General features: G+C 42.7%; 1 protein-coding gene across 1 annotated transcript in view; it reads left to right on the forward strand.

The window, feature by feature from the left end:
* The window catches only part of VPS45 (vacuolar protein sorting 45 homolog), an 89,603-nt gene extending 68,111 nt beyond the window's left edge, over window positions 1-21,492 (forward strand). The window contains exon 15 of the mRNA XM_075561057.1: window positions 20,903-21,492. Within this exon, the coding sequence (XP_075417172.1) occupies window positions 20,903-20,990 (88 nt within the window). The 3' untranslated portion in view covers window positions 20,991-21,492. The remainder of the gene's footprint in view (window positions 1-20,902) is intronic.
* The last annotated feature ends 5,249 nt before the right edge of the window (window positions 21,493-26,741 follow it).

Genomic DNA, 26,741 nt, shown 5'->3' on the forward strand with positions numbered 1-26,741 from the left:
TTGTTCCATTTTGGTCATTCTCTCTTCAGCTATATTTCTTGTGTGTGTGTGTGTGTGTGTGTGTGTGTGTGTGTGTGTGGCTTAATTGCTCTTGTTATTTTTAAAAAATATTTTATTAGGGGCTCAAACAACTCAGCACAATACATACATACATCAATTGTATAAAGCACATCTCTATATTCTTTGCCCTCATCATTTTCAAGGCATTTGCTCTCCACTTAAACCCTTAGCATCAGGTCCTCTTTTTTTTCCCCTCCCTCCCCGCTCCCCCCTCCTCTTCAGCTATATTTCATCTTTGTTTAATTTGCCGACTGAGTCTTTAGGCCTGTGTGTTCTATTTGCTTCTTTTTCAAATTTGCCTAATATTTTTGTTAATTATCACCTTGTTTCCTCAAGTTTGAAATCATTTTTCTTTAACCATATTACTTTTATAATCCAAAGTGCTTAGAAATCTAATTCTAGCATTGTATCTCCTAGCATTAGCTCATGATGGCTCATTTTCTCATATGTTCTATAGTTTTGAATTGCAAGTTATCTGAAAAAGAGTTTGATCCATGAGATTCCTGAGTGAAGATGTATTTCTCCTGCATAATTTTATATTTCATACATGAGGTATCCTAAGTTTACTGTCAGCCTGAATAATATTTTACTTTAATTTTTATACTTATGAGTTCCTGAACCATGCAGAATCACTGGCAGGATTTAAAAAATTTTTTTAATCATTTTATTAGGAGCTCATACAACTCTTATCACAATCCATACATCCATCCATTGTGTGAAGCACATTTGTACATTCATTGCACTCATTATTCTCAAAACATTTGCTCTCCACCTAAGCCCCCAGCATCAGCTCCTCATTTTTCCCCTCCATCCCCTCTCCCCCATTCCTCATGAACCCTTGATAATTTATAAATTATTATTTTGTCATATCTTGCCCTGTCGGACCCCTCACCCACTCTTCTGTTGTCCATCCCCCAGGGAGGAGGCCACATGTAGATCCTTCTAATCTGTTTCCCCCTTTCCAACCCACCCTTCCTCCACCTTCCCAGTATCGCCTTTCACACCACTGGTCCTGGAGGGATCATCCGCCCTGGATTCCCTGTGTTTCCAGTTCCCATCTACCAGTGTACATCCCTGGTCTAGCCATATTTGTAAAGTAGAATCAGGGTCATGGTAGTGGGGGAGGAGGAAGCATTTAGGAACTAGAGGAAAGTTGTATGTTTCATCGTTGCTACATCGCTCCCTGACTGACTCGTCTCCTCCCCGAGATTCTTCTGTACGGGATGTCCAGTGGCCTACAGATGAGCTTTGGGTCTCCACTCTGCATTTGCCCCCTCATTCACTATGATAAGATTTTTTGATCTGATACCTGATCCTTTCAGCACCTCGTGATCGCACAGGCTGGTGTGCTTCTTCCTTGTGGGCTTTGTTTTTTCTGAGCTAGATGGCCGATTGTTTACCTTCAAGCCTTTAAGACCCCAGACGCTATATCTTTTGATAGCCTGGCACCATCAGCTTTCTTCGCCACATTTGCTTATGCACCCACTTTGTCTTCAGCGGTTGTGTCGGGAAGGTGAGCATCATAGAATGCCAATGTAATAGAAGAAAGTATTCTTGCATTGAGAGAGTACTTGAGTGGAGGCCCAATGTCCTTCTGCTACCTTAATACTAAACCTATAAATATAGGCATATAGATTTATTTCCCCATCATATAAAAATATATTTGTATATGTACATGCCTTTATTTAGACCTCTATAAATGCTCTTTGCATCCTAGCTCTTTCCTGTAGCTCCCTTGACTTTCCTCTTGTTGCACTCTCATGTTGTCTTCATTTGGGTTTCAGTAATTCCTCTTGGTTACATTGCCCTTCGTCACGCCTACCAGGCCTCCTACACCCTCCTCACAACCGATTTGGATCACTTGTTCCCTTGTCCCTGGGTTTGTTGACACCACTAACTTTCCCCCCACTTCCCCCTATCCCATGTCCCCCCAGAACTGTTGGTCCCGTTGTTTTCTCCTCCAGATTGTTCATCCAGCCTATCTTATTTAGACAGACCTGTGGAGATAATAACATGTACAAAAACAAGACAGAGCAAAACCAAGTGACAATATACAACAAAACAACAAAACAATGACAAAAAACACAGAAAACAAAACACAACAAGAAAGAAAAGCTTGTAGTTAGTTCAAGGATTGTTTGTTGGCCTTTAGGAGTGTTTTCCAGTCCAGTCTGTAGGGGCACCACGCCCTGGTCCCAAAGTCCATCTTCAGCATTCCCTGGGGACCTTGCTGCTCTGTTTCCTTGCTGTTCTGTTACACCCCCTTAGTGTTTTGCCTCGGTGTGGTGGAATCAGATTGGGCTCAATTCCCACACTGTGTCTCCGGTGTTGTCCCCTGTAGGGCTGTGGGTCAGTGAGGGATATTGGTCTCCTAGTGGGGCTGTCCATGTGTTCCTCTCTGTGGACTGGCTGCTCTAATCGGGATCATCGTCCTCAAGGCCTGGTGGGCCAGGCTGTGCTCCCCTCTCTCCTCCTCGCCCTTCATCTGCTCCCGTGTGCTCTGATCAGACATGTCCCTCTCCCGGAGCTGCAGATTCAGTGCCTTCCTTTGAAATAAATTTTTCTCACTGGCAGGATTTTGAAGCTTCCTTTTATATCCCCATGCAGATAAAATGTCTAAATTTAGTTAGTTTATTTTTGTGGTCTTATTTTTAGTGATGGCCTCTACATAATGTGGGAGTCTCAATTCTAACTCCTTTTCTTTTTTCAAAAGTTTTATTAGCACTTCAGCCACATGTCATACAATTCATAATTCAATCATATCTAGAAGAGTTGTACAGTTGTCACCATGTTCAATTCTAGAACATTTCCTTCTTGTGCTCATCATTATTCATGTAATTTTTCTAATTGTGGCAAAAATATACACAACAAAACACTCTGCAATTCCACAACTTCGACCTTTATCATTCAGTGCCATTGATTAGACTTTTCTGTATTGTTCAACCATTAGTGATGTCCTTTTCCAAATTAGTCCACCACCATTGATATAAACTCAATGCCTATTAAAGTAAGAACTCCTTCCCCCTCACTCATGGTAACCGCTGGTCAAGTCTGGGTTATTTGGGGTTTTTCTTAGTAGTTTTCTTGATATAGCACTCACATATCATTCTCTTCCATCTTCCATGGTTAAGTCTTTTACAATGAATTGTATGTACATCATCGCAATAATTTCTAGTGCTCTCCCATATTCATTGTTTGCTCTCCAAATCTCCTCACCCTCCCACCTTCGACCCCTCCCCCAACATCCCCGATAAACCATTTAATCAGTTATTTACTATGTATTTACTCTTGTGCTTCACAAACTGTGAAACCCAACATAAATGATAGATAGATAGATAGTAGATAGGCAAGAAGAAAATAATAATATAAAGATAAAAATACAAATAAATAGTAGGAAAAAAAAGACAACCATCAATATTTTAAAAGCCGGAGAAGAAATTCCTGCCATCATGAAACAAGCAAGAAATATTTGACCCTAGAACAAATTCAGGTTGGGTCAAGAAGGAGGTCAATTTACCAAGTTAAGATTATACCATGTTCAATCCACCATAACCAAATTTACATCAACCAGTCCCTGGCCTGTGGCTAGCAGGAATCTTCCAGAGCCTTAATCTGACTAGATAGCCTGCGCATGGATCTTGGGCTCCCACTGTCCTCAGTAGCCTTCTAAAACTGGGTGTCCACCATTTAAGCTCTGACACTTTTCCCTTTCTCATGCTTGTATTTTGTCATCATCCTCTTTGGGTCACACAAGCTGGTGTGCTTCTTCCCTGTGGGCTTAGTTGACACCTCACTTAGATGGCTGCTTGTTTGAATAGAAGCCTTGAAGAGCCCAGACACTATTCCGATTGATAGCCAGGCACCGTCCACTTTCCTCGCCACACTTAGCTGTAGCACCTTGTCTTCAGTGATCATTTCGTGAAGGCGAGTATCAAGCAGGGCCATGTGATCAGAACGAACTGTTCTTGGATCGGGGCGAGAGTTAAGTGGGAGCCCCAAACATATCTGTTTGTCCACGGCGATGAGCCACTCTGGTTTACTTTGGCGGTTCTATTATGACAAAAACACAAACCCTTATGAGCCTTGGAAAGTTCTATCACATTAAGAGCTTGAGCTTAGTTTTTCATTTTAAAGGATGTTTGTCCATTTTTTGTCCAGCATTTCTAGTTTTGGTTTACAAGAGAATCTTTGCTGTATAGTCTGTCATATCTCAGAAATGGAAGGGTCAGTGTAGCTACTGTCTTGGGGAGTATAATATGGCAGTGGCATTATGTGAGCTTTATTCTAATTTGAAAACCATCAGGTAATATTTGGAAGGGCATCCCTGCGTCCTGAAATGGCAAACTAGGGCTTTTGTACCTAATTCAAATGAGCATCATTGGATATTTTTTAAGCACAAAAGTAACACTAGACTATCGCAGCCATTGCATTCAAGTTTCTTCTTGTGTTGCTGCTGTTTCTAACAACAGTAATAATAGTTGATACTTATTATGCATATATTGTGTGCTAGGTACTATACTAAGTACTTCACACATATTAACTTCTTTAATCTTCATATAAGATATATAATATTTTCTTCACTCTTTTTATGGAAACTGAACACAGAGAAGTTTGTTAATCTGTTTAATTAAACAAGGCTAATCAGAATGTGAAGGCAGAGCCCTTGCTTTTAATGACTATACATATCCATTTAAGTATTATTTGAATGCTTGATGCTATACTTGTGTCTAAATAATATTTAGTAATTTAGGGTTCAAAGGTTTTATTACATAATGATGGTTATATCAGATTTTATTTTCTTGATCCAAATGGGTTCTCATATATGTTTGGTTAAATTATTTGCTTTTAATTAGATTTTAAGTCAGAAGGATTATTTGGCCCTTAAAAGATTCTCTGAGAGTGCTTGCTTTGGCAGCACATACACTGAAAGAGTCTCTGAGAATTAATATTTTCCACTGAGTGTTTTATAGTTCTATGGCATTGTCTACAGATAATAGCATATTCCTCTTAACCTGAAATATCAGATGTTTTAGAGTGACTGCTTATAATATTGGATTGAGGTAGAAAACATTAGCAAAGATTTTTATACATCTTTCAGATGGTTCACTAATTAATACTACTGTGACCAAAACTTCATTTTACTGTGAAAATAAATAGGAAAAATATAGGTTTTCCCTTAAACGAATGTCCTATTTCTGAGCAAATTATCTTTTTTGAAAACGTCAGGAGTTAAGTCATCCTGCAAAAGCTGTAGGCCTCTGACTATGGTGAGTGCTGTTGCCTCTTTGTCGGCGCGCCTTGCGTGCTAACATCAGAGCACACCTCCCTGGAGCAAGTGTCGGGCAAGAGAAGGTGCAGTGCAGCCTTGGACAGGATTTTCACTGGTTCCTGACCAATGAACGGAAAGGGAGTTTCCATGATAATTGCCAACTTGGAAAAAAATTTAGTTGCTCTTCCATATACATAAATGTCTAATATCAGGTTTTTAAAATTTACTTTATATATCTAGCCTCTAGCCAGTAAGTAAACAATGAAATTTATATTTCAGAGACCAATTATTATAAATAACTGAGAGCAACGCAGACAGTTTCAGCTTTTAATGGAATGACTCAATGCTCATGATGAATCTAAGCTGCCTTGGATATTAGTAGCATATTCAGTAAGTTCACAACTCCTACTGCTTCTTAACATGTACTAAAATCCTTCGCTCAGTTAGTGGAAAAATGTGTGTGTGTGTGTGTGTGTGTGTATTTAAAACCACAATTTTAGTACATTGACTATTCTAGTAGGGTGGTTGTGAGTTAGCAATAAAAACCTTAATTTGGAGTGAGTGGGAAATGGAATCATAGGTTTCTGTGAATTGTTAGGGTTTTATATTTATGGGAGTTTCTATTGTGCAATTTCTTGTGTGCTACATGGTATCTCTTTTACGGAAATGGCTAAAAGGAGTACATGATGAAGGTAACAGCCTTGATCCTGGGAGCTCCACAGCACAGAGCTGTTATTCCGAGAGGCTGTGGTGGTGAGAAAGCAGTAAACCTGTAGATGTGCCCTCCGTTGATACTTAGACTCGTGTTAAATATGGTATGTGCTGTTCCACAGAGATGTAGATTGGTGTGTCCCCAATACGTGGGAAAGAAATCGCCATCCCTTCTGACTATGGGCAAGAGCATGGTGGCCTTCCCAAAAGAGCCCTGCTGGTGCTCTGGGCTAGGCTAAGGGCAACTAACCTCAAGGTCATTGACTCCAAGGGAAGAAACCCTTTATAGCGTCACTATGAGTCAATCGACTGAATGGCAATGGGATCCTTCTCGGTAGGACTCCTGGTAACGTAATAGGTTAACCGTTGGACTGTTAACCACAAGGTCAGCGGTACAAATCCACCAGCCAGTCTGCAGGAGAAAGTTGAGGCGGTCTCCTCCTATAAAGATTTGCAGTCTTGTAAACCCTAGGGAACAATCCTATAGCGTCACTGTGAGTTGGAATTAGCTCGATGGCAGGGGAATTCTTCTAGAGAGGGCACTTTTATGGTGCACACTGGTAAGTGCTCTACTGCTAACCATAAGTTGGCAGTTTGAACCAACTCTGAGACTCTGCTGCAAGAGGAAAATCTGACCGTGTGCTTCATAAAGATTGCAGAGCCAAGAAAACCAAGCCTGCGGGCAGTCCCCTCTATCATGGTATCAGTGACGGTGAAAAGGGTTGGAAAGTACCTAACAACAACATCCTTCTGGTATGGGAAATACTTGTCATGGGATTTTTCTGGACAACAGGTCACTCGATGACCCCTGATCTTTTGACAAAAATTTTAAATAAAATTGGAGATTAATACAAATGTATTCTGCAGTCAAATCCCAGCATTCCCACTTACTAGTTTATAGCTTCGGGTACATTACTTAGTGCAAATGGGTCAAGAGTAGCCTCCTCTCTCCTAGGAACTTACATGCGCCCTTACTCCTCATTATTAGCAACTTCAAAAGTCTTACTGGGCTCATGGACTGAGTTATGTCTCCCAGAAAATAAGTATCAACTTGGCAAGGCCATGATTCTCAGTGGCTTGGCAGTTAATGTAATGTTGCACGTATCCCCACGGTGTGATCTGATGTGAGGGGAGGTCAGGTGGGATGAAAGACCCTTTTTCAGACCACAGCCTTGCTATCGGATGGAAGCGTGCCCTGCATCACCTCTCATCTTACAAAAGAGAAAAGGAGCAGGAAGCTAGTAAAGGAGAAAGCCGACTACCACTAAGAAAGAAGAGCCAGGAGTGGAGAGCACCCTTTGGACCCAGGTTCCTATGCTGAGAACCTCCTAGGAATAGGGGGAGCTTGATGCCGAGATCTCCAAGGGATGCCTGGCCCATCGATATGATACCTTCCCCCAGAGCCAACAGAGAGAAAACCTTCCCCAGTGGTTGACACCCTGACTTCAGGCCTCTAGCTTCTTAAACTGTGGGAAGGAGCCTAGTGATGTTGTAGTTTTCCCATTGGGCTGGGAATCACAAGGTCAGAAGTTTGAAACCACCAGCTACTCCATGTGAGAAAGAGGAGGCTTTCTGCTCCTATAAAGGTTTACAGCCTCTGAAACCTACAGGGACAGTTCTACTCTATCCTGCACAACCATTGTGCATCAAAATTGACTCAATGGTAGTATGTGAGAAACTGCAGGAGAATAAATTTCTGCTTGTTAAAGCCACTCACCTATACTGTTTCTGTTGCAGCAGCACGAGAGTACAAAGACACTAGGATAGCTCCATTTCTAAAGAATATTCACCTTGCTCAGCTATAAACAAAACTAGAAACACTTAGGACTAGAAAGTAATTTTTCCCCTCTCTGGCATATTTCATGAAAATAATGTAATTTTTGCTGAGGTAATATATAAATAAGTTCCTCCCATCTTAAGTCAGAAATTACCTGCATGCCCTTTGAATGTTAAAAGGAAGTATATAATATGAATATAAAATACAACTTGCTATTTAACTGGTAACTTAAGATACTCTTTCTCAAGTACCTTACGTCTTCAAACTGCTTCTTTCATGAGTGGTTGTTTTTTCACCCCAGTAACGGAAGCACGGGTGACAATGAAGCCGAGTTCTATGTGTGCAGACCTGCTCTAGTCACATGATAGTTTTCTTTTTTTGAGACTGGCAAGAATTTTATTACATGGGTACTCATATAATTGGTAGGAATATAGATCACTAAATTTTAGAGGGTAGTTTGACACCATTGATCAAGATCAAGATCTAGCAAGTCTACAACTAGGATTTATCCTACAGTATATTAGTATATAATATATAGGTACAGAAAAAAATTTTAATCATTTTATTAGGGGCTCATACAACCCTTATCACAATCCGTACATGCATCATTTGTGGAAAGCACATTTGTACATTCATTGTCCTCATCATTCTCAAAACATTTGCTCTCCACCTAAGCCCCTGGCATCAGCTCATTTTTTCCCCTCCCTCCCCCATACCTCCTCCCTCATGAACTCTTGGTAATTTATAAATTATTATTTTGTCATATCTTGCCCTGTCCAACGTCTCCCCTCACCCACTCTTCTGATGTCCGTCCCCCAGAGAGGAGGTCACATGTAGATCCTTGTAATCAGTTCCCCCTTTCCAACCCACCCTCCCTGTATGGCCTCTCACATCACTGGTCCTGAAGGGATCATCCACCCTGGGGTCCCCGTGTTTCCAGTTCCTGTGATAGGTTTCTATAGACCTACTTTGATTAGGTGTAATTGTGATCATCTTTTTCAAGTTGAACAGCATTTAAAACAGAAGATGTATATTTGCTGCTAAGACACCAAGGAACTTCGCAGAAGCTAATTCTCTCCTCAGCAGCATTCTCCATAAGATTATCTCTGAATAAAGAGAAGCGATCAATGTTTTCTTTTCTTTCAGTATGAAGTTTAATATGCATTTCGCATTGTTCTCCCTGTCCTTCGTACGTAATGAACTACAAAGAGGTAAAAGATAGTGCCTGATCTCAGAGACCTCTTTAAAGGTATAACTTTCATGCTTTTTTGAAGGCTGAGAACCTGCCGTGAAAAAGGATCTGGGTAAAGGATTCAGCAGTGACCTGAAACGTATGCAAGTGCCTGCCCTAAGTGCTTAGTCCTGGGGCCCTGGGGCCCGTGGGGGTTTCACTGAACACACTGTCATCTCCTGTCGCGGCACTTGTCTTTCTCAGGGAATTACTTTTCCCCTCTTATTATCACTTGGCTTCTGTATTAGTCTGATTAGTAGTCCTGGCCCAATATATCCTTAATTAAGGGGGAAATGACAAATTTAGACTTCTAGGAATTAAATGCAGGCATACTGGCTCCTCACTGGGCAGATAACCACAGGGCAGCAGTTCAGAACCACCACCACTCTGAAGGAGAAAGATGGGGCTTTCTATTGCTGTTGAGTTACAGTGTCAGCAGTTCGACTGCAGGCAGTGAATCCGGTGGGTTTGGCTTGGAGGAAGGATACATGGCATGAGTCATTGCAAAAGCACTACAAATATGTGCCCCAGCATCTTTATGGAATAATCATAAGTCATATTGTCCTAATTATGAGGCTTAGAATAGATACATATGTGTTGAATACATGAGAGCAGCATAAAATTAACAACTCACTTATTTAACAAATTATTTCCTGGGCATTGGGACACCTCCAGAAAAAACAAAGATCCTAATCCTCGTGGAGCTTACATTTTATTGCAGGGGAACCACAACCAATAATAAACTTTATAAATCAATGTTATAGTAAATCAGAAGATGACAAATGCTGTGGGGGCTGGGGTAGAGCAGGTAAAGGGAGATCATTGGTGTAAAGGAGTAAGTTGCACTGTTCAATAAGTCGATTAGAGGAGTCCTCATTGAAAAGAGACTTGAGCAAAGACTGAAGAAGGAGCGAGCGTAAACCAAAGAGTTACTGGGGTAGGAGCATCCAGGCACAGCCAGAGCTGTGCTCCTCAGTCCAAAGCGTGCACTCTGCTCAAGGGTCAGAAGGAGACAGCAGGGACCGAGAGGAAAATAATAGGAGGTGAGCTATCCTGGGCCTGATCGTGGCAAGCTTGTTGGCTGGCTGTCACTGAGTTAGAGAGCACGATAGGGTTTTGATCAGTGCCGTGACATATGAATTATGTTTTAGAAAGTCATCCTGGATCTAGAAGATAATATTAACAAAGAATTATCAATAAAAATGAATATGTGTGTTTATTATAAAAAATGCACATTCCTCCATGTATGTGAATAAGATCTACCTGTTATTTATTCATTGGACCATTATTCTGGTTGTGTTGTTGCTGAAGCACATGGTCCTGCCTTGCAAATGAAACAGCATCTTGCTGGGAATGTGAGCTGGCCTGCCTTATCGATTCACAAGTCAATCAGTATTAGAGGGTTGTAGTCCCCGTTGGTCGCAATTGACACTTGAAGTTGACTTTGTGAGCGGAGACCAAGAACCAGATCCATAGAGGTGGAATTGTTCTAATAGGAGAAATTCCTGTGTGTCTTCTCGGGATTTATGATGGAAGTAAAGGGAAAGGAGTACACTGGATGGGTGCATCAACCAAAGCTCTGCCGTTACCTAAGCATCCTCCGCTTCCATCTCCAGTACCATCAGTTTAACCACCCTTAAGACTTTTGAGATGGAGAAATACGCTTCCTGATAGAAGGTGACCCTAGATCAGCAGTGCTCCTGTTGCCAGGTTCCCTTCCAAGCTAGTAATTACTACCCCTAAGAACACATGCGTTCTCTGTCATCCTCCTGAGATCAATGCAACGCTCATTACTATAATCCTATAAAATCATTCATGATCTTGTTTTTCAATTCTTCTCCCTCTAATGACTCACCAAGACAAAACTCCTACTGGCACACAGATGAAGATGAGACTTCTTTTTTCCCAAAAATTCATTCTCATTGTTCAACAAACAAAAGTTAATTAATCAATTAAACATGAAACTCAGAAACGTTCACAACTCAAAACGTACCACTGTTCATATTTCTTTCTTTTCAGGTAGGTTTATGAGATGTTTGTTTTATGTTTCATTTTGACAGGATCATATTATCTGTAGTTTGTACCTGGTTTTTTTTCTTTTAATTATAGGGAGAACATTTTCCTATGTTATTAAAAAATATCACCATTGGACATTTAAATTATTTACAAATTTTTATATAAATAATGCTGAGATAAGCATCTCAGCTATTGATGTATTTTTGTGATGATTGTGTAGTGAGGCAGCCCACACTTTACTACTACAAGTGGACATTGGTATTGTTTTCTGGAAAGTAGTTTGGCATTGTGTAGTCAAAGGGTTGACTTTATGTTTCTCCTGGTTGGAGAGAGAAAGAGAGAGTGTGTGTGTGTGTGTGTGTGTGTGTGTGTGTGTGTGTGTGTGTGTGTGTGTTTAAAAAGCCTGTGCTCAAGTGATGGGAATGTTCTATATCCTGATTGAAGTGCTGGCTACACAAATATATTCTCAAAGTGAGTGAATTTTATTGTACTCATAAATGAATTATAACTCACTAATACTGATTAAATTTGTTTACAAACAAGACACACTTTCATTAAACTGAAATTATACTTTCTCCTTGACATAGTCAGAGGATTAAAAGGATCATTAAAAAAAGAGATACTTTTCTCTCTGATTAATTTGTGGCGGCTATTAGTTTAATCGCTATCTAAGAAGATGTCTAAGGGTTGAAAATGATGTAATCTGGTAGAGTAAGTCAGTGGCATTAATGTTTTTCGTAGACAGGATACTTTAAAAAAAGAAAGTATGCTTTAGGATTCAGAAGACAGTTTGCTTTTGAAAGAGGGCAGATTCATATTATCAACAAGCACTTTATAGATTTCTACTTAAATAAGTAACACTAGAACTTGGACCTTTGCCTGTAACCAGGAGGAGTTGGTTCAATCTCTGAATTATTTACAGAAAAATTAGGATCCTCTGACCGAATTTGCATTTCAAAGAGAGAGGAGTCCAGAAGCCAGTCTTCACTTACAGGCATTTCAGGATCACTCTAGAAGCTGTCGGGACCACCCCCTTGGAGGGTAACTGCCCTAAACAGAGTCAGGAGCCCCCAGGCCCTTCTCAGCTTGAATTGGACCTGCTATTGCTACTCTCTGATCTTCAAAGGGAGTTCGGCAGAGCAATCACAGGCATAAGCTCCAGGGCCAGATTACCCTCTTTTACCGTGTGTTTGCTTGTATGATCTGAAGGGAATTTTTCAACCATTTTGTGCATCCGTTCTCTCAACTGTAAACTCGAGGTCATAATCAGACCTGCATACAGTTGTGTTGTTTATGTTACAAAATATATTTAAAGTGCTTAGAAGAATCTTGCTATAAGATCGCACTCCACAAATATGTCTCACTGCTGCTGTTCTATGGTTGCTACTATATTGACGGAGGTAAGGTAGCATTTACCCTCATTACTGCTTACTTCCAAATCGTTTATTGTTAAATCCCTTACCCTAACATAATTGAAGGACTAAATTATATCATCCCAGATGAACATATACGGAGGCCATGATAAAATTTTACCATGAAAGTAGTTCACATGCCACAGGGCCTTAGATCTAGAAAGCTAGTGTTCTAAAAAGAGAAAAAAGTTCAGTAGATTGATTTCTATTTGTGTTCACTTAAAGTACACCCTTTGAGGCTCCCAAAGCGTTTCTATCATTATCAGGCGTGTATAGGTTTCAGCATGCAGAGTTGCTACCACCGGGTTATTTGGAGATTTGCTTCTTGGGGATTTTTTGGCTTTGCTGTATTGTGGGTTTGGTTTGGTTTTGAATAGTGGTCACCCATCCTCCTTCTGTACTTGTGGCTGTTCTGAAACACTGATGTAGTCTCGATTGTTCCCAGTGAGGGCGTTAGGCGCTGTCAAGTAGGTTCCGGCTCATAGTGAGCCTGTACACAGCAGAGCAAAGCCCTGCCAGATCCTGCACCGTCTTCCCAGTCGTGGAGATAGCCTGAGCCTGTTACTGCCGTCACTATGTGAACCCACCCTTTCACCAACCAACTGCTTCACTGTGCATGATGTCCTTCCCGTGCACTGGATCCTGCCGTGTTCAAAGCTGTGAGAGGACGCCTCACCATCCTCGCCTCTGAGGAGCATTCTGACTGTACTTCTTCCAGCAACAATCTGTTTGTTCTTTTGGCAGTCCATGGCACTTTCAATATTCTCACTCACACCAGGATTCAAATGCATCAATTCTTTGGACTTCCCAAGCCAACGTTCAACTGTCATGAGGCTGTCGAAAACACCATGACTTGGGTCACTGCACCTCAGTCTTCAGTCTGCTATATGCAAATGACCCAACCTTGTGTGCTGAAAGTGAGGAGGACTTGCTGATGAAGATTACGGACTGCAGCTTCAATATGGACTACAACTCACTGTAAAGAAAAGCAAATTCCTCACATCTAGATCAATAGGTAACACTCCGATAAACAGAGAAAAGACTGAAGTTGTCAAGGATTTCATCTTGCTTGGGGCCATAATCAAGGCTCTTGGAAGCCGCAGTCAGGAGGTCAAGTGGCAGACTGCTGCACCTCTTTAAAGTGTCGCAGTGCAAAATGTCCATTTGAGAACTAAGGAACGCCTGACCCAAGCCATGGTTTGTCAGTTCTTGCTCTTCAACAATCCACATGTCATTCAGGTCAATAGTTCCATCACATCCAGAAGAGTTGCACAACCCTCGCCACCATCCATTTCAGAGCAGTCACCATTCTTGTACTCATCGTCACTGCCTCCCCCATTTCCTCCCCTGCTAGAGCCCCAAGGAACCATCCATCCAGTTGCCTTCTCTAGATTTACCTGTTCTGGATTTCAGATACAAAAAAATTTTTTTAATTAACAGCATAACAAAGAACACCAGATAAAAACTTCAATTGTGCAGAAAGCAGAAAATATTTTAAAATAGAACAAATTTAAATGGATCAAATGCTAAGGTGTTAAAGTGTGCCCTAACTGTTATCTGCAATAATCCACCTTCCAGTGTCTTTTACTTCATAGCAAGGCTATTAACATTCCTGGTCTATGTTTAGAGGGGATTAACGAGACTAGAGACTTAGTCCATGTGTGTTTCCCCTTCTCTATTTTTTTTTAAAGAACCGAAGCAGCTTTAAAATGGGTCAGAATGGAGATCAAATGATATTCCATTTAACCTAGCTGCGCGTGCCATGATTGACTTCACAGTGCTCTCTGTCTGATGACAAGGCCATCACGTCCCTTGGCTATGACCAGACGGGACTCTCCAGAGGCTTACTCCATGTGTGGACCCTGCAAATGGATTTTGGACTTCCACTGTCTTCTAGAGCCTTCTGCAAACCAGATGCTCACAAATTAAGCTCTGATAACATTCCCTTCTTTGGAATTGGATTTTATTATTTACAATCCTTGGATCACAATTATGTTTCCCCTTTTTTGATGCTTATTTTGATGAACAAAATTTCCTAATTTTAACGGTATGTCAATGTATCAATCTTTCATGATTTGCATTTTTATATTTTAAGAAATTATAATTAAAATATACATACTATAATATATCTTCTACATGTTTAATTTTTTTCATTTTTGAGATCTTAATTTATATAGAATTAGTTTTTAATATGGACCCAATTTCCTGTTTTCCCACCATATAGATAACTAGTCGTCCATTTACAGACTAGTCCCACCCCTCCTAACTGACTGGTACAGACAACTCTTCTTATTTATATGAAAGCTACGTATGTATCAGAGGTTTCATTAAGTTTTATGTTTGCTACAGGTACCATTTAACAGGTTAAAATGGTTTTTCTTTTTATCCTACTTGGCTAAGAATTTTTATCATAAAGGAGAGGATCATATCACTTTGGTTTTTAATTTGTTAACATGGTAAATGACAGGGATTTTTCCTAATGTCCAAGTACTGTTCGTTATTGGAATCACCCACATTGCTGGTGGTGCATGTGTTAAGAACTGTGCTCCGAACGCAAGGTCAAGGATCCAGAGGCACCAGATGCTCTGTGGGGAAAAGATGAATCTCTTTGATCTCTGAAAAATTTACAGTCTCTAAACCCAATGGAAGGAACAGTTCTGCGTTGTGCTATAGAATCACTATGACTTGGGTTTAATTCTGTCTGGTAATATAATTTTAGAAGTCTTACGCCTCTATCATGGATAAAACTCGAACGCTTCACTGCCATAGAGTCAACTTCGGTGCTCACTTTCCTTGACCTGTCAGCAGCATTGACCCCGGTAGTCACATACTTCCTTTGAAAAACTTTTAACGCTTTGCTTCCATGGCCTGTGTTCCTGGTCCTCCTGTCTCAGGGCTCAGCCCTTCTCTGTCTCTTTTGCTAGCTTCTCTTATTTTGGAAATCCCTGAGGCCCAGCCCTTGGACCATCTCTTTCTCTAGTAACACTCTGTTATGGTGATTTCTTTCAGTCTTATAAGTTAAATTCTGTTTATCTGCTAGTGACTCTCAAAGTTATCCCTCTCATCTAGAGTTTCTCAGCTTCAGCACTATTGGCACTTGGAGCCAGACGAGTGTTTGTTGCGGAGACTGTCAACAATACAGAATGTTTTGCAGCATCCTTGGTCTCTGCCCACTAGATTCCAGTAGCACTCCCCCGAGTTGTGACAGCCAGAAATGTCTCCAGATGTTGCCAAACGTCCTTGTGGGTAACATCACCATTGTTGAGAACACTGCTTCTATTCCGAACCTCTCCCCCGACTACAGACGTGTATATCTAACTGCCTGCTTGATATTTCTACTAGAATGTCTAATAAACATCCAAATTTAACATCATCAAAGCTAAACTTCTCATCGTTCTTCCTTTATATAATCCTCCCTCAGATTTCCCCTCTCGTCCACATCCATCATTTTAGTTGTTTAGGTGTAAAACGTTATAGGTTTTGTGACGTCCTCTTTCTCACACACCTACATACTGAGTCATCAGTAAATCCTAGGATCCTTATCTTGAAAATCTGTCCAGAATCTGACCATCTCTCACCCTGGTCCATGCTGCCATCATTTCCCTGGTTGCTACAACTCATCTCTCACCCCCAACAGTCTGTTCTCAGTGCAGCAGTAGAGTGGTCCTGTGACCGTGCACAATCCAGGGCGTAGCAACTCACTGAACAACACCCCCACTCCCCACCCCAAAATGTTTCCCATCGTACTCAAAGTAAAATCATGAGTATCCGTACGATGACCTAAAGGTCCCTACATAACCTCATTTCTGCACTCACCCCCACAATCTCCCTTGACTTCTTTACCCTCATCACTCAACACTGTGTTCACTTCACTTCAGCCACATTAGCCTCTCCATTCTGTTTGTGAGCTTAGCGGGCCTCGTCCCTCTGTCTAAAACACCTGTCCTCCAGATGTTTCTTGTCTTGGCTCAAGTCTCTCTCAGTAAGGCCTTCCCTCACCTCTGGATTTTAAATTTAATACTACTAACACCTTCTCCTACTCCCCCCAGTACCCCCCAATTCCCTATTAAACCAGCTTTAGTTTTTCCCCTAACAGTCTCCATGCCTCACTTACTACAGGGAGACAATGTAGCGTCGTACACTTACTACAGGGAGACAATGTAGCGTCGTACACTTACTACAGGGAGACAATGTAGCATCGTACTCAGGAAAACACACCCTGAAGCCAGGCTGCATGGGGAGTCCCCACTCTCTCTTGCAAAATGTGAGACATTGGCTTTGCTGTGCCTCAGTCTCTGGCTGGAAATTAGGATGGTTTCAGTCTCTCGGTTGTAAGGACAATGTCTACCACACTTAGAGCAGTGCCTTGCATAGGCTCCGCTGGGCTGTGATTTCCAGCTTGACTTAATAATTGTTCTCTTCCCATCCATCTGAAGGCAGAGGGTTTGTTTTGTTTTGTTTGCTACTTTGTGTATTGCTGTATCTATAACTTCTAAAACACTGCCTGTGGACTCTCAGTGAATACTTTGTTGACTAATAATTTGTCACTTCTGGAAAGAGTAATGGGAAAAAGAATCAAGGAAAACTTGAGCTTTATGTATGCTGTTTGAAATATTTACAGAAAGGATGTATGTATTACTTGTGCCTTCAAAGAGCTCATCAGGTTCCATGACAGGTAAGCCCTAGCCACATCACATCACAGCATATTTACAACATATGGAGGAACAAGTCCATAGCTCTAAGGGGAAGGCGACGCAGTTAAAGAAGCTTCCTGGAGGAGGGGTCATTTGAGAAGTAGTTTTAAAAGAGGATGGTCCAACATGTTGGAGGGATAGGGCAGCTTTCTAGATAGAGTGTGGTGTGAGGGACTTACAAAAAGATTGGATTTAAATGGAATTAAAAGATCATGGATTTTTTCCCCCACAGACTCTTTGAAGCCCCTCATATGTACAGAAGAGGTATAAAACATGGTAGTCCGCCCCCCCCCACTGTAAGCAGTAAAAATGGAGCGGAGATTGTAGTTTGAGTTTTTACAAGCTCCAGCCTCATCTTCTCTCCTACTCATTCCCAGCCTTCCAGACACGTGTTCAGCCACAGTAAAGAGCTTACCCTCCACTCAAGCAAGTGTCGTGGGCTTCTTCTCATTAGTTTCCTGAAACTCTTTTTCTATGATCGTGTCACACCCTTGAGAAGTTGTTGATCTTTTTCTTTTCCATTTGATTCTGGATTCCCTGGGTGTCTGTGATATAACGAGAGGTCCACGTGTAATTTCTGTCTATGGGGCTTGGCGATAAAAAGAGATGGATGTGTGTTTAATTTAAATATAGCTTTGTTCAGTTGAATTGTATCCATACTCCAAATCTAAACTCTTGTATGTGGTAGTGTTTCGACCCTTATCAGAGTGGAGCAATTTGCTTTCCCAGGTGTGACACTAGGCTTTTTGGGGTTGATTTTTTTTCCCACTGTGAGGGTTTTGCGGTTCTGCCTCCTTCTGCCACCTTCCTTCTGGGCAGAGTGAGGAAAGCCCATGAAGGAGCGCCAACAGAGGAAAGCAGTAGCCTCTCCCTCTGGCAGTGCTTAGACGTTCCGTCTTTCTAGCACCTCTCCCATTGGACTGTCGTTGCGTAGCTTCCCGTAAAGGCAGGACTCCTAACAGGTGTGTCTTCATCCACCTCACGCGGGGCCTACTCTCTTCTGGGTGCTCAGTACACAGTACTAACTTGAAGTCAACTGGGTTGTGTCATAGTACCACGGGGGAAGGGACCTTTTGAGTTTGATTTTAAAGTGAGATCAATTTAAAACAAATGTAGAAAATGTGTTCTTTTTGTTGTTGTTTTTAAATAGTCTAAATTTGGAGGCTAGCTACCAATATGTTAATCACACATAATTTTTAAGCATTCTGTGCAATGACTCATAAGAGTCCCCAAATAGATACTTTTATTTTAAAAGTCACAATGACCCTAGGAAACAAAATTAGGCCTGGCAAATATAAATAGTCAATGTTTGCTCTTTACCGTCAGGAATGTGAGGTCTTGATGTACAGAGGATCTTTAAGTGTAATTTCAGGAAATAACTCCTTTCCTTTAGGCGTGTAGCAGATTTCCTTTGGGCAAGAAACGAGGGCTTCCTGATACATCCCTACAGGGCTTCTTAGCGCATTGGCTTCATTCCTAGTCAAACACTTGCCTTGTTTTCTTTTTTGTTGGTGGTGGTGTGATACATCTTATCGTTTATAATATCTGCTACATATTGTAGCACATAATTTGCTGATGTTGTCATTGTCAAATATAATCTTTTCAACACCCAGAGACAAATAAAGATGGAATTTATAAAAGATACCTGTAGTAAAGAGCCATCATAATGAGAAAAAAAATACAAGGAGGTGTTTAACTCTGCCAGAAACAATTTATGGCAGTCTTAGAGATATAATCCGGGCCATGAGGGGGAGGAGACTTCCGGAGCAAACGATGAATGCAGGAGCAGGGAGGGAGCATTGGAATTGATTGTAATGATGTAGACACAACTCTTTTTAAAAGCGTTTAACTATGACAGTGCATGACATGTGAATACTATATCAAGAAAACTACTAAAAGAAAAAAGCACCCCAGCGTGAGCAGTGGTGGCTGTGGTAAAGGAGGAAGGGTTGCTGCTTACGTGAATGGTGGTGCGGTAACAGGGAAAACAAGATCAATAACGGTTGTACGGCATGGAGAGTGCAGTCAGTGCAGTGATTTGCACAAGTAGAGGTGTTGAGTTGGAGAATATTTTGTCTTTTTGCCACGATTTTAAGAATTACATGAATAACAATGAGTACAAAGAAGATGTTCCAGAATTGATAGTGGTGATAATTGTACAACTCTTCTTGATATGATTGAATTGTATGACATGTGAATAAAGTGCCAATAAAACATTTTTTAAAGAAATAGAATCCCATTGAAATTAGGGACTCTCTATGTATAGAGTGAACCAAATGCACTGGGGGTCAAGTCCGTCTGGCTACCAGATCGGACAAGGAGTGAACCTGCCCCACGGGGTTTCCACAGCTGCAATCTGTGTGGAGCAGACTGCTTCCTCTCGCACGCATCAGCTAGGGGGTTCCCACAGCTGACCTTGCGGTTGGCAGCCAAGGGTTTTTACCATGGCACCACCGGGCTCCTGACCATGTGTACATCACATGTTTCATAGTAATAGCCTGCTAAGTGGGACTGTGGTCGCGGTGATTGCAAGGTTCCATGTGGAGTGACTATTTCAACATGATGAGGTTTGGGAAAGCTTCCCAGGAAAGATGACTTTGGAACTTAATGAAGAAGATTTTATCAGCAGAGACCAGGCAGCCTATCGTCTCAGACACATACTACAGTAGGGGCAAAAGCATGGCGATATGCCAGCTCATGCCGGGTTGGGGAATGGGGCAGCCGGGCACGGGTGGCCTGCAGAGTGCCCCGTGGAAGACGGAGCCAGCTAAGGGAGAGCACAGAGCAAGTCATCAGCCTCTCCAGAACTTCGTTTTAAAAATGGAGGCAACATTAGCGTCTGTGCGTACAGCTTCCTCCGTCTGTCCGCACATGTACCTTAGTGCTGGTTCTCAGACACAGATGGATTCGTCATTAGACCACATTAGGAAGAGCAGCACCTTTCACTCCACACATTGTTCTGTAAGTAAATGGACAGCTTTAGGCAGTAAGGAACTGTGTTGGGATTTAGTCTTAGAAGGCTGGTCCCACTAGCTTGGATAGGAAGAAACTAAGAGATGGTAAGTTCTGAGCCCATTCTGCAGCGCGAAGGAGAGGGAGCCTATGGTTTGTTGCCTTTAAGGTGGCTCCGACCCTGTGCCGTCCTGCACCTGCCTCGTGGTTGTCAAGTTCCCTGGTGGAGCCCTGTGTGTTGTGGGTGCCTCCCCGCACGGGGGCAGCTCCTCCAGCACTCTCGCGGACCATATGCTTTGAGGAGCCACCGAACGGTCACTAGTTCATTCTTAGAAGATTATCAGACTTTTCTTCCTGGTCTTTCTTAATCTGGAAGCACTTGCTGAAACCTGTCCATCATGGTTGAGCCTGCTGGCATTTGAAATACAGGCGGTAGAGCTTCTAGCATCAGAGAAACACAAAAGCCACCATAATAAAATACCAGTTTTAAAATTCTGTGTTCCTAATTAAAAATGTCAAACTTGAAAGATTAGTCGTAACAAATCTTATGCATTAAACACACACACACACACACACACACACACACACACACACACACACACGGTAAAGCACAAAGGGCTCTTCTCGTCTGGATACTAAAATGCTCGTGATGCTTTGTGCTAAGCGAGATCCCTGCCCGGCATGCTAGTCACCGAATCTTTGCATCTAGTTGGGTGTCATGAACAAGAAAGCCCCTCCTTTTGTCTTTTTCCTTTTCTTAACGTTCAATGTATTTGTCAGTTTCCTAGAGGAAGTGTTGGCTTCGGGACTGCACGGCAGGAGCAAGGAGAGCTCTCAAGTTACAGCGAGATCTGCAAGCAGGAGATGAAATGGTGACGAGAGATGGGAGAACGCACAGTCTCTCCTCCACCTGCTGCCTCTGAGCGTGCTGGTGGTTCGGGCCCTCGGCCCACCCCGGAGCCTGCCAGTTCCAGAACGGTCAGCACAGACCCCGAGGCACCCCGCAATGAGCGGAGAAGTCTGAGCTCACTCAGTCCAGCCTAATTTTCCTGTGATTTTTATGTAAAATAAATATATTCCTTGTGTTTGGTAGCACAATCACTTCCGTTTCTGATGAATTCTGAAGGGATCTTACTGAGAAAAGGGTTTGGCAGCATCTAGAGGAGTTTTGTTTACTTTAAAGTAGTCGTTTTGTGTATATGCTGCACTTCCCAGCTTCCTCTTTCCCCCTGTGGCCCTTTCACTTTTCATTAACTGCATTCCTGCACAACTCGTTTCTGAAAACGCCCCATCTTCAGAGAGCCGTCTACTCGTTGTCCCCAGGTCCTGAGAAACATGTAGAACTACAATAAAAATCTATTTGAAAGACACCATGATTGGCTTGTTTCTTTGGGGTTAACAGCCATGACTGTTCCAGGGGTGGCACGTGGGCTGGCCTTACAGCAAAGAGAGAGAAGGAAGGCCTTGCCTCTGTCTGAAGGACATTTTAAAGTGTCCAGGCAAATCAAAAAATCTGATACTGATTTATTGTAAAAGGAGTAGGAATCTGGTGGAATTATTGATGCTAGGAAAGTAAGGAGTTCTTACATCATCACTAGGAGCCCCACGGGTGCAGGGATTGAGCACTGGACTGACTGCTAATCGCAAGGCTCCTGGTTCGAGCCCACCAGCTACTTACTTCCAAGGGAGAAAGAGGAGGCAGCCTGCTTGTGTGAAGACTGCAGCCTTGGGAACCCAGCGGGACCTTCTCACTCTGCCTTAGCGTCACTGTGACTTAGGATTGACAAGTCAGCCAGTGAAAACAGCAGAGCACAGCCCCTCCCTGGGTCGCTGCTCTTTTCTGGAGTCCGAAGGGCTAGGGCCAAGCTGTGTCACAGCTACTTAAGCCTGTTTGTGGCTCTGCTGCCGCATCTAGAAAACAAACAGTAGTACCTTCTTCATAGAATCGCACGGGTAAATGAAGGAAGAGCTAATGCGCGTAAAGCAGTTAGAACTTTAGTGCAAAAAAAAAAAGCAGTGACTAATAAAAACATCACGGTAGAGCTGATTTCTTGTCTCCGAGTTGAGGATATAAGATCACTCACTACGCCAAATGATGGGGTTCCTGTCAACCCACCCATTCTACTCAGCAGCAGCTCATGAAATGGAAGGGAAGCCACAAGGTCACTTCACCTCTTTTTCTCCATTCCTTCCCTTACACACACGCTCTTGTGAAGTCTTAAAGCTTATGTCTGTCCTAGAGCTAAATTGTGAGTTTTTTACTTTTTGGTGGGCCCATTAAAAAAATATCTTTTTCTTTTACAACTCATTGAAACCACCTGTACCTGGAGGCAATATTTAAATGTCGCATTTTACAGGCTAGTTTTTTCGAGTATGTAAACATATGCTTGTATAGCAAGTAATATGGAATTGAAAGATAATGGAATTTTTCCATGTCTGTTTGAAACCCATATGTGAGTCTGTGTGTATGTGCATGTCTCTGTCTTGTTTTCGTGCATGTTAGTGTCTCCACAGGTCTGTCTGAATAGGACAGGCTGGACGAACTATCTGGAGGAAAAACAATGGGACCGACAGTTCCGGGGGGACGTGGGATAGGGGGATGGGGGGGGTAAGGAAGTGGTGTTAACAAACACAGGGACAAGGGAACAACATGGGACCCAAAATGGTAGTGAGGGGGGAGTGGCAGGCCTGGTGGGGAATGATCAAGGGTAAGGTTGCGTAGAGAAGAGGTATAGCTGTAGCCCAGGTGGGGACGGAGCATGGTAGTAGGGCAGGAGGAAAGTCAAGGGAGATGGAGGAAAGAGCTAGGAGTCAAGGGGCATTTATGGAGGTCTAGACAAAGACATGTACATGCAAATATATATATGAGGATGGGGAAATAGATCTATGTGTCTATAGGTTCAGTATTAAGGTGGCGGAAGGACCTTGGGCCTCTACTCAAGCACTCCCTCAATGCATGAACACTTTCTTTTATTAAATTTGCACTCTATGATGCTCACTCTCCAGACACAACTGCTGAAGCCAAAGTGGGTGAATAAGTAAATGTGGTGAAGAAAGCTGATGGTGCCCGGCTATCAAAAGAGATAGTGACTGGGGTCTTAAAGGCTTGAAGATAAACAAGCAGCCATCTAGCTCAGAAGCAACAAAGCCCACATGGAAGAAAACACCAACCTGTGTGATCGCGTGGTCCCGAAGGGATCAGTTATCAGGCATCAAAGAACAAAAAATCATATCATTGGCTGTACACCTCCATGATACGATCGCCGAAGACAAATGGGTGCATAAGCAAATGTGGCGAAGAAAGCTGATGGTGCCCGGCTATCGAAAGAGATAGTGTCTGGGGTCTTAAAGGCTTGAAGGTGAACAAGCGGCCATCTAGCTCAGAAGCAATAAAGCCCACTTGGAAGAAGCACACCAGCCTGTGCGATCACGAGGTGTCAAAGGGACCAGGTATAAAGCATCATCAAAAAAAAGAATATATATATATATATTCACATATTCACTGTGGTATATATATATACCCGAGGCCCAAGTGTCGACCACTGGAGATCCCCTCATAGAGGGGTTTAGGAGGAGATGGGTCAGTCAGGGTGCGATGTAGTACCGATGAACACAGCTTTCCCCCAGATCCTGGATGCTTCCTCCCCCCAACTACCATCATCCGAATTCTACCTTGTAGGACTGGATAGGACAGAGGTTGTACACTGGTGCATATGGGGGCTGGAGGCACAGGGAATCCAGGGTGGATGATACCTTCAGGACCAAGGGTGTGAGGGGCGATGCTGGGAGAGTGGAGGGTGAGTGGGTTGGAAAGGGGGAACTGATTACAAGGATCCACATGTGACCTCCTCCCTGGGAGATGGACGGCAGAGAAGGGGGGAAAGGGAAACTCCGCATAGGGCAAGATATGACAAAATAACGATGTATAAATTATCAAGGGCTCATGAGGGAGGGGGGAGCGGGAAGGGAGGGGGCAAAAAAGAGAACCTGATGCAAAGGTCTTAAGTGGAGAGCAAATGCTTTGAGAATGATTGGGGCAGGGAATGTATGGATGTGCTTTATACAATTGATGTATTTATATGTATGGATTGTGATAAGAGTTGTATGAGCCCCTAATAAAATGTTTTTTTAAAAAAATATATCAAATAAACCACCTCTCCTCCGTGTGGTATTATTTGCCCTTCCCTCCTTCATCTAAAGATAACGGTAGAATGGGAAAAATAAGAAGAGAGACATTTCTGAAACATTTTCTTCACCCATCACCAGCTCCCACTGTGCCCCACAAAAGCAAAGCACCCACCGTCCCTGCTTTTGATGCTGCCGTCCTTTCCGGCTCACACGACAGCGCAGAACCCCTGGGGATTCTAAGACTGTGAATCGTCACTGGAGTAGAAAGCTTCATTTTTCTCCCGTGGAGCAGCTGGTGTTTTCAAACTGCTGACCTTATGGTTAGCCGCCCAATGTGTAACCACTACGGTACTCGGGCTCCGAGCCACTGTGCCCACTCAACTGAAAATACCTGAAAGTCTGAAAAATGAACTCAACCTTCAAGGTGTTTGAAGTCAAAAATCCAAACCCAACCCACTACCATTGTGTTGATTCCAACAGAATTTGGAATTTTTTTACTAATGGTCAAAGACTCAAAACATATTTAAAGTTAAGATCTACAGAGCTGATTTCATTACTACTTTGAGCTTTTCCTTTGAAAACATTATTTTCATTAAGGTTTCATATGCTTTTAATCTCCCCCATAGGTTGAACCTAGACAAAACCTTGGTGGCCTACTTGCTCTGCAAAAGCCAAGGATATTTGTTTTTACTTCAAACAGCTGTTTAGTTAACAGTTTCCTCCCAATAAACTTTCAGGCAGCAATTCACAAATCCTTATCTCAGATTTTGCCTTTCTCCCTCCCTTAAATGAGTTACTTATAAAATATTCAATTAAGCTACTGGTATGTCTTAGCCAGGGGTGCAGTTAGGGAGGTAACCCCACCAAGAGTAACCCTAGTATCTAGTCTCCACCAAAGAGAAAAGGTGACCTAGGAGTCTTTTTGTGAATTGTGTGTGGTCCTGTGAAGCTCACTGAAAGGGGGTGCAATAAAAATGTGTAAAGGAACCCAGAGAGCCTTACTCTGATTTCTCACTTGTGCATTAGGTCTTTGGAAACAGTCCTATGGAGCACCTAATTCAGGAGCCACTAAAGGGCCCTCTGATGGGAGGGAAGAAATCAGCTTGAACAGTAACCAGGGAAGAGTATGTATTTATGGTCAGTAGGAGGAGAGGTGAGTGAGGACAAGGTGAGAGAAGACAAGGCAGGAGAGGACGAGGCAATGCAGCAGTGCAGGCTAACAGGGAGGGGGCAGGATAAGGGCCCATCAGCAGTAAGGAGAGGGAGCCAGAGATTTATGTAACATCGGAAGGAGCAGACAGGCAGGGAAGATGCTGCAGCCCACATGCATCTGCTCTGGAATCTGAAAATTACTGTGGAGAGTTTTTATTTGTTAGCAATCCTTTTGCCTGATGTTCCACAAAGCCCCAGCTCTCATGTGACGTAGTACATAGGGAGACCAGTGCTTTGCAGCTCACCATTAAAAATAAACTTTAAAAATGCCACTAAGTGGGTTCCAACTCCTAATGCCCCTAGGAGTCAAACTGCTCCATGGTTTCCGAGGCTGTAACCTTTACAGGAACCGACTGCCACATCATGACAACGGTGGGGGTCACATAGCTGGCCTTTCCATTAGCAGGGGGGCACTTTAACCACTGCCCAGCCAGGACACCTTACCTTGCTACAGGAGACAAACATTTACTGAGCAAATGAAAGTTATTGGGGGAAAAAAAAAAGGAGAGTGGGCAATGTCGTAAATTACTCCTCCCCACCCCCTGCCCACCCAACCCCACAAACCGGGCTTCATGGAATTATACATCCAAACCACTCCTTATATACCTAGACAGCACAGCCCCCAGAAGATATGTTGGCTAGTATCTGCCTAAGTTCACTGAGCCATTTTGTTTCTTCACCTGGGAGAGTAATGCCCTGGATTTTCACATCATTTTTTTAAAACGGGAGCAGGAAATAAGAGAGTGGGAAGACAGGGATGGCTTGGGAATGTGTGGGTGTGTGTAACCTAAACAGTAAACCAGGAAGGAGAAAACCTGGGTTCTAACTACTCAGCCACTAACTTTCCATGTAAACAGGGGCAAGTACGAGGTGCCCTGCACGGCTTCCTCATTCTCCCAGTGGGAATAGTAATATGCTCTCTCTACCTCACCAGGTGGCACTGAAGCTTTAAAGAAACTGCATTCTGAAAGGAAGAAGTTCTGTATGGAAAGCAGCCGAATGGATTTGTATGGCTCCCGGAAGAGGGTTGAGCTCTATCTTACTGGGTTAGGAGAAAAGGGGGGAGCTGGCCATCAAGGGGGGGGGGGTCCCTCCTTCATTTGAGCTACCAGAAAAAGCTTTTCAGACTAGAAATCTGGTCAACGCTTGTCCCTTGAGGCATTTCCAGAAACAGTTTTTTAAATTTTTTTTCTGGTTTTCTCACTTCTCTGGGCCAGGAACTGTTCTTCGCATTATGGTCATGGTGTCTAACCATGTACCCGACCGCATTTACAGGCCC

Source organism: Tenrec ecaudatus, chromosome 1 (genome assembly GCF_050624435.1).
Source record: "Tenrec ecaudatus isolate mTenEca1 chromosome 1, mTenEca1.hap1, whole genome shotgun sequence".
Taxonomy (NCBI): domain Eukaryota; kingdom Metazoa; phylum Chordata; class Mammalia; order Afrosoricida; family Tenrecidae; genus Tenrec; species Tenrec ecaudatus.